The sequence below is a fragment of the Maniola hyperantus genome, chromosome 3, assembly GCF_902806685.2.
Source record: "Maniola hyperantus chromosome 3, iAphHyp1.2, whole genome shotgun sequence".
Lineage (NCBI taxonomy): Eukaryota > Metazoa > Arthropoda > Insecta > Lepidoptera > Nymphalidae > Maniola > Maniola hyperantus.
Genome location: NC_048538.1, coordinates 3765609 through 3779508, shown reverse-complemented (window position 1 = coordinate 3779508; position 13900 = coordinate 3765609). Strand labels below are relative to the sequence as shown.

Genomic DNA, 13900 nt, shown 5'->3' with positions numbered 1-13900 from the left:
CGCCGCAATGGAAGTAGGGCGTATTATCGCAATAACGCATGCGATATTATCGACCGATAATAACGCGGCTGTGTGGAGGAGCCTTTATTCACTTTGACAAAAAGCGTCACGTAAGACGTTCATCGAACTCATGTCAAAAAAATAAAAGACATTTAAAATATTATTTTTGACTCTTTATTGGGGTCTAAGTTTACGGAGCGCCTGAATTAAAAATATTCCATCATTTTGGCCTCCGTGGCTAGACCGAGCATCATCTGGACGATCTCGTCTCCTTGTTCCGTGATCCTGGAGGGCGGCCAGTGGAAAGAGTTGCCTCGAAGTTCGTATGTGTATACTAGCGGCGTCCTCAACGTGTTCCGCACCCAGTCCATACTACCTCCGGACGCTGGGTCTGCAATTGCCAAAATCAAACCATGTACTTATAAGCTATGCTTAGTCATACCTACAGACTATAGTTATTCCCTTGTAACGCGTTAAGGGACAACGCACAACCGCAGAGAGAAGTTCATCCGAGATCATGAATCATCAGCATCTTTCTTATAAAGTACTCCTTTATTTACTTTAGTGCGCTGCTTCAAAGCAAGCCCAGAAGCGTTGCACATCTTTTGAATCTTCTACGTGTTTTTAGTATACAGTGTACCAACCGTAATCCCGTACAGTGTTTCAACCGTACGTTAAAATACATAAAGCTGAGTTAAAGTTGTCATCAAACAAAAATACTCGACTCCGCTTCAGTATGTTTGCATGCATCAGCCCTAATAATGCTCAAAAAGTGCAGTCGGTTTTTTTATACCTCAAGTGACTTAAAAGTAATGAAAAATAAAGGCCTGAAATCTTACATGATCGATACTAAAAAAAATGAGGACGCAGAAAATTTTATTGAGGTGTTTCATAAATGATTCAGAGAGGTTTGGGATGAAAGGAGGAATTCCTCTGCCTTCTTTGAGTGTAGCAAAGTCTATCATTTTGGGCTTTGGTGAACCTTATTTTATCAAATACCTCATCAAAATATCTAAGTAGGTAGAAACTAGAACGTGATAGGTTTTTTCACAGTTCTATTAAATTATTCGTTCTATCATCAAATTATAAAACGAAAAACTGACTGACTGATCTATCAACGGACAGCTCTAGACTACTTGACGAATCGGGCAGAAATTTGGCATGAAGATAGCTATTATGACGTAGGCATCCGCTAAGAAAGGATTTTTGAAAATTTAATCCCTAAGGGGGTGAAATAGGGGTTCGAAATTTGTGTAGTCCACGCGGATGAAGTCGCGAGCATAAGCTAGTTTATTCATAAAAGCTAAGTATAAGCAGGTATGTGTACTTACATAAGATCTCAGCAGCGGTACCTATATCTTTGTATCTGACATTGTTCACTCTAGAACCGTACTCCAAGGAAGCTTTGCCAATTCGCATCTGAAAATAATTTCCTAGAATAAACCATGCACTTCTTCACTCTACTCCGTAGGTTTGTATTGCGGTATAAAAAAAAATTTAGGTATTTTGAATTTATGACTTTAAAATTTTTCTCCGATGATATAAAATGTGAACAGTTTAAATATCTGTGATATTGTAGTATATAATAAGAATTAATAAATATACATATGTTATAATAATATTACGATAAAAATATTAAAATAAAACATACAAACTTAAATAAACCTTACCAACGTAAAATTAAACGTCGTCAAAAAGTCCGCCCCTGGTTGCCCCTGGGCCAAAGGTGCCCATTAAGCTGGCACTATTGCCACGCTGAATGGCGATGGACAACCTTTGGACCAGGTAGGCCCCAGAGCGCGGATCGCAACCTCTTTCCCTTAGACGACGGCCGATGTCACTGTTTAATTTAACAGTTTAAATTGTTTTAAATCTAACGAAAACTTAATTTTTAAAAAAATGCATCAAGAATTTTTACAGCTTACGCAAATAATTTTTATTAAATATTTAGTATTTATATTTACCAAATCATCATAATTTTCTACGTGTTGTGTGGAATCGGAGAGTGGCAACAGGAGTAGGGCCGAATACGAATGGAATGATACATAGAACAACATGTTCTTTATCCTGGAGATGTAGGACGACAGAGATCTCGTCTCGATTTCGGAGAATGGCTGCGAGCCGCAGTATGTTTGGTAGTTACATGGCTCGTGGGATGACGATTCTTCTGCAAGAAAAGATTATAGTAAGTATTATTAATATACTCGAAGTGGCAGTTTGAAAGTAGCACCAGTGGTAGAAAAGATGAGGCTGGCATGGTATGGGCATGTAATGCGGGGGAAGAAAAAAGTATCACTAGAAGAATGTTAAATATGCATATGGAAGGAAAAAAAAACCGGCCAAGTGCGAGTCAGGCTCGCGCTATGAGGATTCCGTACTACAGTCGTATTTTTTCGACCTTTGCACGATAATTCAAAAACTATGATACCTACATAAAAATAAATAAAAATCTGTTTTAGAATGTACAGGTGAAGACCTTTCATATGATACCCCACTTGATATAGTTATCTCACTTTGAAAGTTGAAAATACTAATTAATAGTTCACACCACAATTGATTTTTTTTTGTGTGATCTAACCCTAAATTCACGGTTTTCAGATTTTTCCCTAAATGTCAGCTATAAGATGTACCTACCTGCCAAATTTCATGATTCTAGGTCAACGGGAAGTACCCTGTAGGTTTCTTGACAGACAGACAGACAGACAGACACCACCACTCGCTATTTTGTTTGCCAACTCCTCCAGATACAATTATTTAGCTTAGTATTGGACCAGTTGTAAGGGGTATGTAGGTGCTACTACCGTAAAACCGGTATGTCCGCAATAATAAACGGCGGTCTACTCACTCTATGTAATAATTAGATACGCTTTGAGAGATTCAGTAGGCACACTAAGATAGCAATTGACAACTCACTTCCCCAATTATAGTCCCAGTTGCGATTAGGATCGGCACCTACACAGCCGTTGGGCGATACTGAACGCGTTTTGCGCCAAAACCGATCCTGAAAAAAAGATTACATCCATTTCTCGGTGTTCTAATCCTAGGGAAATTTGTAAAAGGTGGCGAGAATGGGGTACACAGTAAATGTGGTCTTTACACATGGCAACATTTGCAGCAAAACGCGTCAGGTCGATCAACATATCATAATCAAGCTATCGTCAGCTCACTACTGAGAACGGGTCTGCTTTTAGAATGACAAAGGGTTTAGGCCATCGTCTGTCATGCTGACCCTGTGCGGATACCTTTGAAAATATAATGGAGAACTCTCAGGCATGCTGGTTTCCTCACGATGTTTTCGAACTGAAAACGCACATAGCTCTGAAAGTTAAAGGCGCGTGTGCCCGGGATCGAACCCCGGACTAGGAGGCCAATGTTCTAACACTAGGATATCACCGCATAATATTATACTTATGATTAATATGTTGTCACTCACGAATGTATGTGTGTAATGGTATCCATCAGGATTAACAGTGGGGAATATCCTCCAGTCGAATTGATCCCTCAATCTCGTTACATTAGGGTCTGAGCTCGTGAGCAATTGATTGATGAGGTACGTTGTTACGGCCGGCGCTATCCATTCTCGGGCGTGGATACCTAGAATCAACGACCTCTATGTAGACTCTGCCAGAGTGAATTAGAGTGAAGGAACTCTCGGCAAACCGAGAATCCTGAATTGACGTTATGTTAAATATTAGGCTATGGTGACGCTACTTTAGGGCTACTTGCGACAAATATACTAACATTTGACGCCTGCCAGTGACGTATATCTACTCATGTGGTGACGTCGAAGCCTCAACGTTGTGTTAGAAGTTCCCTAACTGTTGTGAACTATGGTAAGTACTACACAAGGCGGTTCATATCTGTGATTCCGAACAAAACAATTTGCTAGCTTCATCTCGTTTTTGCAAACAACTTGTCCAATGCCATGCAAATTTTTTACAGTATTATTGGCAACATTCCACGCGGACTAGCTTTGTTTTATAGTAACACTAACTAAAGCCCGCAACTTCGTCCGCGTGGATTTAGGTTGTTAAAAAAGTAGCCTAATGTTACTCTACGTCCTGTCAACTATCTCTATGCCAAAAATCAAGTAGATTCGTTCCTTAGTTAGGGCGTGAAAGAAGGACAAACCAACACTTTCGCATTTAGATATAGATTTTCAATAAAAAAAATTACAGGATAATAGTAATAAATTAGAATATCTAGGAGTAAATACCTGATTCGATGAAAAATACAGGTTTCGTCTCGCCGGTATCAATAGGAGTATTAATTCTCACACCTCTAATCTGCCTGCCCTCGTAAGTTTTGCCGCCCACTATTGAACTTGTCCACGTGGGATAAGTCTTACTCACGTTTTTGAGGTATTTGTTAATCTGAAACGTTATAAAACTCAATCCATATAACTGATACGCTATCGGTATTTTTTATATATATAATAAGTGAGCAAACGAGCAGGCGGTCATCTAATGTTAAGTACTTAATGAACATTTGCAGCACCAATTCGCCAACTCGTTGTCGGCTTTTCAGAAATTTGTTGATCAGCCTCTTGAATAATGTTATGTTAAAATAATATATGGGCACGGTTGCATACTGAAATATCTACAGCTTATACTACCTTGGGAGATCCTTAAGCTCAAAGCACATTGTGGCATTCGCAATGACGCGTAGGTATCATTGCCTCGCAATGCATCAGTCGCCAACTAATCACTATGGTTCAATGGGTCAGTTTAACACGCGAATACGCTTGTTTGCAAGCTGGAGAATTTACTCCATTTACATTTATAAATTACTTACCTATATAGTTTTAAAAAGACGCGTTGCATAGTTTTGCTACTATGTTCCCTTTAAGTGCCTTAATATTAAAAAAAATCATTCAATATATTCCTTAGATAATATTGTAAAAATTACTAAAATAAAGAACTGTATTTTATGTAGCAAATACTTCTGTATTTTATCTATGCTTACATTTTCAGCACTCTATCCCATTTTATCCCACCCTTTTCATATGCCCCACATCTATTTTGTAAAATTGAAAAAAAAATATGCTTGCTTCGCTTGTGTTTCAGCGTTTGCCAGTGCTTGCTAGCGAAAAAAAATTAAAGTTACCGTTTTAATGAGAAAATTACAAATACTACTTACAACATTAACATCGTAATATGCATCCCACGATAACTCTTGCTTGGCTCTCCGCAATGGCGATGGTTTTTCTGAGCGAAATATCCTTAAAATAGAAAATGTAATAACTTCAACATTTTATTTAGAGACCTTATGAGAGAGAGATTTTATGTAGAGACTAGCTCATGCTCGCGACTTCGTCCGCGTGGACTACACAAATTTCAAACCCCTATTTCACCCGCTTAGAGGTTGAATTTTCAAAAATCCTTTCTTAGCGGATGCCTACGTCATAATAGCTATCTACATGCCAAATTTCAGCCCGATCCGTCCAGTAGTTTGAGCTGTGCGTTGATAGATCAGTCAGTCAGTCAGTCAGTCAGTCAGTCACCTTTCCTTTTATATATTTAGATTTACATAATATGATGGACTGTAAGCCGACGACCAAACACAGTTTGGATGTAAGTTAACATAAAGAAGTGTAAATAGGCATCTTCTAGGCCGGCGCGTTCTATTACCTTAGGCTGCATCACCACTTACTATTTGGTGTGATTGCAGTCAAACGCATGCCTATGGCCAGCGTGACGGACTATAGCCTAGACCCTTCTCATTCTGAGAGAAAATCCGTACCCAGTAGTAGGCCGGCAGCGGGTTGATCATGATGATGATGCCTGCCTATATAGTTTAAAAAACCGCATTGAATCTGCTGACATCTAGAACAGACACATACTGCAAACGTCGTAATACGACGTTATACGACATACTATGTCAACGTGCAAAAAGCTGAATTTGACGGTGGGTTCTACTGACGCGGAAAGGAGCGTCTAAGACATATTGTGTTTTGAAACAATCGGAACGTCATATAGATCTTATAACAGTCAAATTGGATCATTGAACATGTCTCCGCTTCGCTCAACTTCAATGGAAACACTAACTAACACAGCACTCTAAAACATTCGGTTCTACTCCACTTCATCAGTATGCGCTGGCCCTTATATTATAAGCCATAATAGTAACTAGGGTACCCACTTTATTTTCCAGAGGTTTTAATTTTTGAGGTTTGAGGAACTTACTTCGAAATGTCATTATAAAGAAGCGTGGCGTTTAATTTCTCTCTGGAGGCGATTTCCCGAAATTTAATATTTAATTCTGGCGCTACCACCACTTCTGTTGAACTTACACCTCCAAAATAAAATATTGTGTTCTGAAATTAAACAATAAACGTACTAAGTATATAAAAAAAGAATTGGCGAAATCGGTTTAGCTGTTCTCGAGATTTGCGCTTAGCAACACATTTAGTGATTCATTTTTATATTATAGACTAGCTGCCCTGGCGAACTTCGTTCCGCCTAACAGTCGATTCAAATTTTTTAATTTTTTCTCTCCGTAAGAACCATCCTCGTACTTCAAGGAATATTATAAAAAAAGAATTAGCGAAATCGGTTCAGCTGTTCTCGAGATTTGCGATGATAGAGATATTTCAACCCAATTGGACGGGTCGTCGTCACGACGGAACCACGATCCGTGCAACGGGCGGGATGGGATTAATCGTAATCGTAATCGAAATAAGCTTAAAATCTTAGTATACTTACACCATCTTCTTGTAAGGCATTTTTTAGATTATTCAGTCCATTTGGATTTCCCGTTACTTCGTATGATTTATAATTTTTATATTTCTTGTATTTGTCAACACTAGCTACTTGTGTGACGTGTACATGAAGGAATGTACATATTATTAGAGTTAGTTTTGGAAATAACATATTTCCAATAACGATACGATGCGGACTACAGAATTGCAAAGTTTACTGTCCTATTTATTAGCCATAGTAAATACTGTTATCAGTATTTACTACGGCTTTTATAAAAAATTTATAATTGTTTACATACTTGAAATGTTATGTATTTAATGATGTGCACTTGTCTAAGGCCTGAAAACCAGATATGGGCATGATTGCTATTTTTAAATGATTTTCATTTGGTGAAATCATTATTTTTCTTCTTATGAAGCTTTCTTATAAAAAGCACCAGTGAAATCAATAATGATTTCATTGGCGATTTTTCACGGAAAGTGATTTTTTTAATATTTAACCGACTTCCAATAAAGATGGGTCCAAGAAAGGTCTCAATTCGGCCCGTTTTTTTTAATGTATGTACCTACACCGATTTTTTGATGTATCTGGACCGATTTGCAAAAAATTTTTTTAGTTAACAGTTGAAGCTCAGATTCATTATTCTAAGAGTTGAAGCTTCCGTGGTGGTCCCATAAAAATTTCTGGATCCAACTCCTAATTGCTGTAGGGTTACTGCCCGCCTAAGATATAAAAATTCAGGAAGTGTTCATAGTGAATTAATATTGTACTTAGGCACCAAGCCGTTTTCGAGCTGGAATTTCACGGAAAGTAAATTTTAGCACACATGATTGTAAAGTGTGAAAATTCACTTTACATGGAACGTAGCAAATGATTCTTTGCTGCATTAATTACCTATTTATTTAACTACATATTTTTCATTTCTAACACCGATAGGTATATCAACACACAGCCTGATCCGCTGCACTGGTCCTAGAGTCATGAAATTTGGAGGATGTGTCCTTTGTTAAGATTAAGAAAGGATTTTTCGAAAATCTAAGTGGGTTTAATGGGGGTTTGAAATTTATGTAGTCAATGCGGACGAAGTCACGAACATAAGCTAGTTATTTATTCAATAGTAAAAATATTGCTGTGACCTCCAACAAGCCCGCAGATGTAGGTACCGACACAATTAGAATTAATAAACCTCATTATTATTCAACTATTCACAATATACAACATAACATCGAGTTTGAGTCTCCATAATACGGGCCTGTTGCATAATACGATGTGGTCTCCTAGAATGGAACCGGACCGTATCCGGAAACAGAATACGCGATCAAAACCTACCTGGCGCAGATGTGAGCGCTGTGGTCTTATAAGTGGGAGGTCTCGGGCTCGATTTCCAGCAGGGCCAATTTGGGTATGTATAATTTCTAAATTGTCTCTAGTCTCGTCTGATGGGAGGCTACGGCCGTGGCTATTTGCCACCCTACCGGCAAAGTGTACCTAACACAAACTACCAATCAAGTTAGTCCGCTCCCATGTTAGAATGCATCATCACTTACCATCAGGTCAGATCGCAGTCAAGTGCCAAATTGTAAGATAAGATAAGGCAAGCTTTAAGTTTTATTGGAATATTTTCAAAAAAAACTTGAAATGGATTTAAAAATATAAAAAAACACCTGAAAAAACAAGTGCGTGTCAGGACACACATAAGAGATGGTTCCGTAGCCATGACAGTAGATAAAAATTCGTTTCATATTCAGCAGTCTCATTGTACCTATGTCTAGCGTTGAACGTCTATCGGTTGACGAACCAGAAATATTATTTATCTAGAAATCTTTATTGCACACGACAGACCACCACCTATAATAGCCGGACACCCCAGATCGCCAAGCTTAGGCAGTTTGTTAGCATAAAAGTCGGCCTACGCCCTTTCGGTACCCTCATTACGCACATTGTCTTGATTACGTGACTTTTGAGTCCACCAATCACGACAAAGCATTGTCCCCTGTCCCTCGCCAACATTTTACGATTTTGTTTTCATGCAAAACCTTGTATATGCGTACTCTTGAGGTTGAATTCTCTTGAACTCACACATTATATAGAAAACCATACAAGATACAAAAAAACTAGGTATACAAAATGGCTGCAAGGGCGGCCTTATTCCTAAAGCAATCTCTTACAGGCAATCTTTTGTGAAAGGATTAAATTGACCAGGGCGCAGGATAGTGCAAGAACTAAGAAGTAAAATTAATAAGCTCAAAATTACATATAAAGTACCTACTTATAGTTATGACTGAATTCTTTATAGGTCAAATGATAAAAATTTTAAAACTTATAGTTATTAAAATATTATTATCTTCGTAGATTCAAGTCAGTGTTTATTTAACACAAAGCCATACCCGCATCGGGGCAGCCTCTACAAAGAAAAGAAAAAAAATGATCGTTTCTTTTGGGAAATAGGTACCTAATATAACGGCCTCGAGCCATTATTTTCCATCGGTCTATCAGGGAAACATCAAACGATCCGCGTTAAAGATATTATCCTTTTTATAGTTGGTATATTAGTGTTACCGTCTGCGAAAAATATTAGAAACTAGCGGATACCAGGGGCCCTACCGCGGTTGTTTGACAGCTACAATATCACGATCGCAATCATCTCTGATTGGTTAATGCTCGCTCACTATTGGCTACAATGCATTGTTGCAACAAGAATCGCACAAATTCAGCCAATCAGAACAATTGAGATTGTAATAATGATTGATGCAGGTTTTAGACAATCGCCCTGCAGGCGTGTGATAGGCTACGCTAAAAGGCAGCTCTAAAACCATCTTTGCATTATTGCTTTTCTAATGAAAGTGGTTTTGGGCATATCGGTTAGATGATTTCAAAGTCTATTACGGACAACGGCAGTAAACTTGTTTATATATTAAGTACTAGCTGATTCCTGCGACTTCGTTCGCGTGGATTTAGTTTTTTAAATCCCGTGGGAACTCTTTGATTTTCCGGGATAAAAGTAGCCTATGTCTTTAACTATATCCATGCAAAAATCATATCGATCTGTTGCTCCGTTGTGGCGTGATTGAAGGACAAACCAACAAACCAACAAACCAACAAACCAATAAACCAACAAACCAACGAACCAACAAACACACTTTCGCATTTATAATAAGGGTACTGATCGCAGTCAAGGGCTTACTTAATCTAAATATATAAAACGAAAAGGTGACTGCCTGACTGACTGACTGATCTATCAACGCACAGCTCAAACTACTGGACGGATCGGGTTGAAATTTGGCATGCAGATAGCTATTATGGCGTAGGCATCCGCTAAGAAAGGATTTTTGAAAATTCAACCCCTAAGGGGGTGAAATAGGGGTTTGAAATTTGTGTAGTCCACGCGGACGAAGTCGCGAGCATAAGCTAGTAATATATAAAACGAAAAGATGACTGCCTGACTGACTGACTGATCTATCAACGCACAGCTCAAACTACTGGACGGATCGGGTTGAAATTTGGCACGCAGATAGCTATTATGATGTAGGCATTCGCTAAGAAAGGATTTTTGAAAATTCTACCCCTAAAGGAGTGAGATAGGGGTTTGAAATTTGTGTAGTCCACGTGGACGAAGTCGCAAGCATAAGCTAATACGACTATAAAGAAGAAGACAAAAATATAAGCTATTAACTGAAATAAACGTCGTAACCTTCTTTATAACCAAACAAATAACTTTTCGTTAACACGCATGTATTCTCTGAAACTGTCACGTTCCTGCTCGCGAGCATGTGGATATTCAATTAAAAAGTTTAGATGAGAAAATCTAAAGTTAGGTAGGTACTTATTTGTCATGAAATTAACACGTGCTTTAGGAAACGTGGTTAAATTGCCCAATGCAGTCGCAATCACAATCGCATACTAGGCCTAGCACTGAACTTCGACAGTTACAATGTGGTGATTGTCTCACACTAACTATTGGCATGTGTTCGCAATCGCAATTTGTGAGAAACACTAATGTGTGAACTGAATTTAAATTTTATCATCTTATACTTATATCGATGTGATGTAAAATCTTATCTAAATCTGTATACTTATATAAAATTCAAAGTCTTGACTCCTGACTGACTGACTCATATACTAAACGCGCTGGTCCTGGAGAGTGTGGTCTTTGTAAAGAATAAGTATCCACTAAGAAAGGATTTTTCGAAATTCCACCCCTAAGTGGGTTAAATGGGGATTTGAATTTTATGTAGTCCACGCGGACGAAGTCGCGAGTATAAGCTAGTCTAAATATATAAAAGGCAACGCTGACTGACTGATCTATCAACGCACAGCTCAAACTGCTGGACGGACCTGGCAAAAAATATTAGGCATGCAGATAAATAATATCTGTCCCGGCTTTACTCACGTACGCGAACGGACTCCCTTGAAAAAGGACCCCGTATGGGTTCGAAACTAGTCGGGCTACACACGTGAGTAAAGCCGGGACAGATATTATTTAGAATGGAAATCACTCACGGTAGTTTAAACGCTAGGCATGCAGATAGGCTATTATGACGTAGACATCCGCTAAGAAAGGGTTTTTGAAAATACAACCCCTTAGGGGGTAAAACAGGGGTTTGAAATTTGTGTAGTCCACGCGGACGAAGTCGCGGGCTCAAGCAAGTGCTAACATGAGATTTCACATCACATCGACGTATAATTACAGCATAAATAAGAGGAGCAGGGGCCTATTATTAGTTCAATAAGGATGCGTAGCTACAAAGGTATCAAAAGGTCGTTCAAAGGCCCAGATGGGTTTATGGCTTGCCTTTATACCTATAAGCCTTCGCATGAAATGTGGAGTAAAGCAATATCTTACGGTAATGTCGACCCGCTCGTCAAATACCTACCATGCAGGTAGCTTTATAGCCATTGATGTACCTAAGTACCTACTTACCTAACAATTTATTAATGTTCCTGTAGGAAGATACCTTGACGATTTTCTGCGTCCAGAGGTGTACGATACGTATAGGGATAGTCTATGTAGGAGGTCCAGTTTGGATAGCCTTTTAACCTGCCCCAGATTTTAGTCTGCAGAGGTACTTGGTTAGGTTAATCAAATTTCTCGAAAAATCCATGACTTAAATGTCCCGCAAGGGTGTCTGATGACCTAATTTTTTTAGCAAGTGGTATTCCCAAATATGTGAGATGGTAGACAGTTTACACCCACACACATGCACCCACACTTACGAAAATTTTATTTTTAAAGTTCTGGAGGATGGGAATTCCTGAAAATCCTTTCTTAGTGCGCGTCTAAACTCTGTTACTATATTATATTTGGTAAGGTTTTATATTATACTAGCTGACCCGGCGAACTTCGTACCGCCTAACGGTCGATTCTTTAATTTTTTATTTTTTAATACTTACAATTCTTCTCTCCGTAATAACCATCCTCGTCCTTCAAAGAATATCATAAAAAAAAAGAATTTGCGAAATCGGTTCAGCTGTTCTCGAGATTTGCGATCAGCAACACATTTAGCAATTTAATTTAAATTTTATTATTGTATATTTTGTAACTTTATTATTTTCATTTTATCATTATTATTTTTAACAATTGTACATTTGTATTGTATTTACTTTTATGTATGTCCAAATGGGTTCAAGTTGCCTAAATAAATGACTATTTTATTTTATTTTTTTATTATTATTATTAGCGATTCATTTTTATATATAGAGAAGAAGATTTGGTGATAGAAAGAAATGGTGATAGATAGAAGAAAGAATTTTAGAAAAGTATCCAACAAATAATTTGTTGGAATCTTTTCCATCATCGGTACTATAAAACAGTCGAACACAATGTAGGGTATGCAGCACGTATGTAGGTAGGTGAGGGTAATTTCTGTGACTTACGAATAAACGAAATTATTTGTTGGACTTCGACACTTCCCGTACCTCATCATCATGATCAACCCATCACCGGCTCACTACAGAGCACAGGTCTCCTCTCAGAGTGAGAAGGGTTTTGGCCATAGTCTACCACGCTGGCCAACTGCGGATTGGCAGACTTGACACACCTTTGAGAACATTATGGAGAACTCTCAGGCATGCAGGTTTCCTCACGATGTTTTCCTTCACCGTTAAAGCAAAGTGATATTTTAATTTCTTAAAAACGCACATAACTCCGAAAAGTTAAAGGTGCGTGCCCGAGATCGAACCCCCGACCTCCGATTGGAAGGCGGACGTCCTAACCACTAGGCTACCACAGCTTTCCCGTACCTACTTTTACCGAATTAAATTACATAGCCAGTAGGATACGGAAAATGCCTACCAACTGGATTTCACAGTACCTATAAAAAAGCTTAGGTACGAACAAACTGAGGCAAAAGAAAAATCTTTTTAAAGCAAATTTATTCAAACTAGATATTTTAGTAAAATATAGCGAATAACGGACAAAAGGCCAAGCGGCATAAATCGTAACATCTGTTACAGTTAGGACTTTTTCCTCTGTTAGGATCCATTATTGAGCTACATTTTCTTGGATATATTATTCGTATTTAAGTCTCAGGCTTGCTATACAGTTTGTATAGCTCTATACTAGTAAAAGCCGCCCATTCTACCCGCGCGTCCAATGATTGCTTTGCTGATCGATTTCTTCGTACGGTGAGGTGCGCCATCTGCTTGCGAATGCAGTGGCAACCTACATAAGGAATTGCTTGAACCGAATCAATATTTAAAAAATACTATCAAAAATGCCAATAATGCTCCCCTAACAAAAAGTTGGGTTTGTATTCTTCGAAAACAATGCCACAAGAGTTCTCCGAGCTTTTATTTTTCTAAGGCGCGTGAACAATTTCAACGTGGTTTTAACAAAGCAAACCTTACCTAAACGATGTTTGCATTAGAGGAAATTTATAATAACAGCCCACGGCCATTATTTTCTATTGCGGTTTTATGGAACATCAAACAATATCTAGCTTTGAATATCCCTTTGAAAAGTTCTGTTATGAAGGTAAATTATTATTGTTTGTAAACCACAATGAATTTTGAATATTAGATATAGAGTTATAGATAAATTTTTCTATGACAAAATAGTACGTACGTATATCCTGCCTATTATGTTTTTGTACCTAATTTTAACAAAGGCATAAAATAATAATTTTTAGCAAAAGCTTTTGCAAAGGTGTTAATTCAGTTTTACATGATTTCTAAACTGAAACATAATCAGCTCTAAAATC

At 38.1% G+C, this 13900-nt stretch overlaps 1 protein-coding gene across 1 annotated transcript; it reads right to left on the bottom strand.

Moving 5' to 3' along the window:
* Positions 1 to 158: 158 nt before the first annotated feature.
* Positions 159 to 6881, bottom strand: LOC117996541 (zinc carboxypeptidase-like). The gene is made up of 9 exons (XM_034984605.2): positions 6705 to 6881; positions 6186 to 6316; positions 5140 to 5221; positions 4217 to 4373; positions 3434 to 3594; positions 2914 to 3001; positions 1965 to 2167; positions 1332 to 1419; positions 159 to 391 (listed from the first exon to the last, which is right to left on the bottom strand). The coding sequence occupies exons 1-9, from the start codon at positions 6870 to 6872 to the stop codon at positions 207 to 209; spliced, it is 1263 nt and encodes a 420-aa protein (XP_034840496.1). The 5' UTR covers positions 6873 to 6881; the 3' UTR covers positions 159 to 206.
* Between the last annotated feature and the right edge of the window lie 7019 nt (positions 6882 to 13900).

Bases quoted from the DNA above. Each gene is read 5' to 3' on its own strand.
- LOC117996541 (XM_034984605.2), bottom strand. From the start codon at position 6,872: ATGTTATTTCCAAAACTAACTCTAATAATATGTACATTCCTTCATGTA. The intron at 6,317-6,704 runs GTAAGTATACTA...GTTTAATTTCAG, and splicing joins ATGCCTTACAAGAAGATGGT to AACACAATATTTTATTTTGG. The intron at 2,168-2,913 runs GTGAGTTGTCAA...CTTTTCTTGCAG, and splicing joins CTGGGACTATAATTGGGGAA to AAGAATCGTCATCCCACGAG.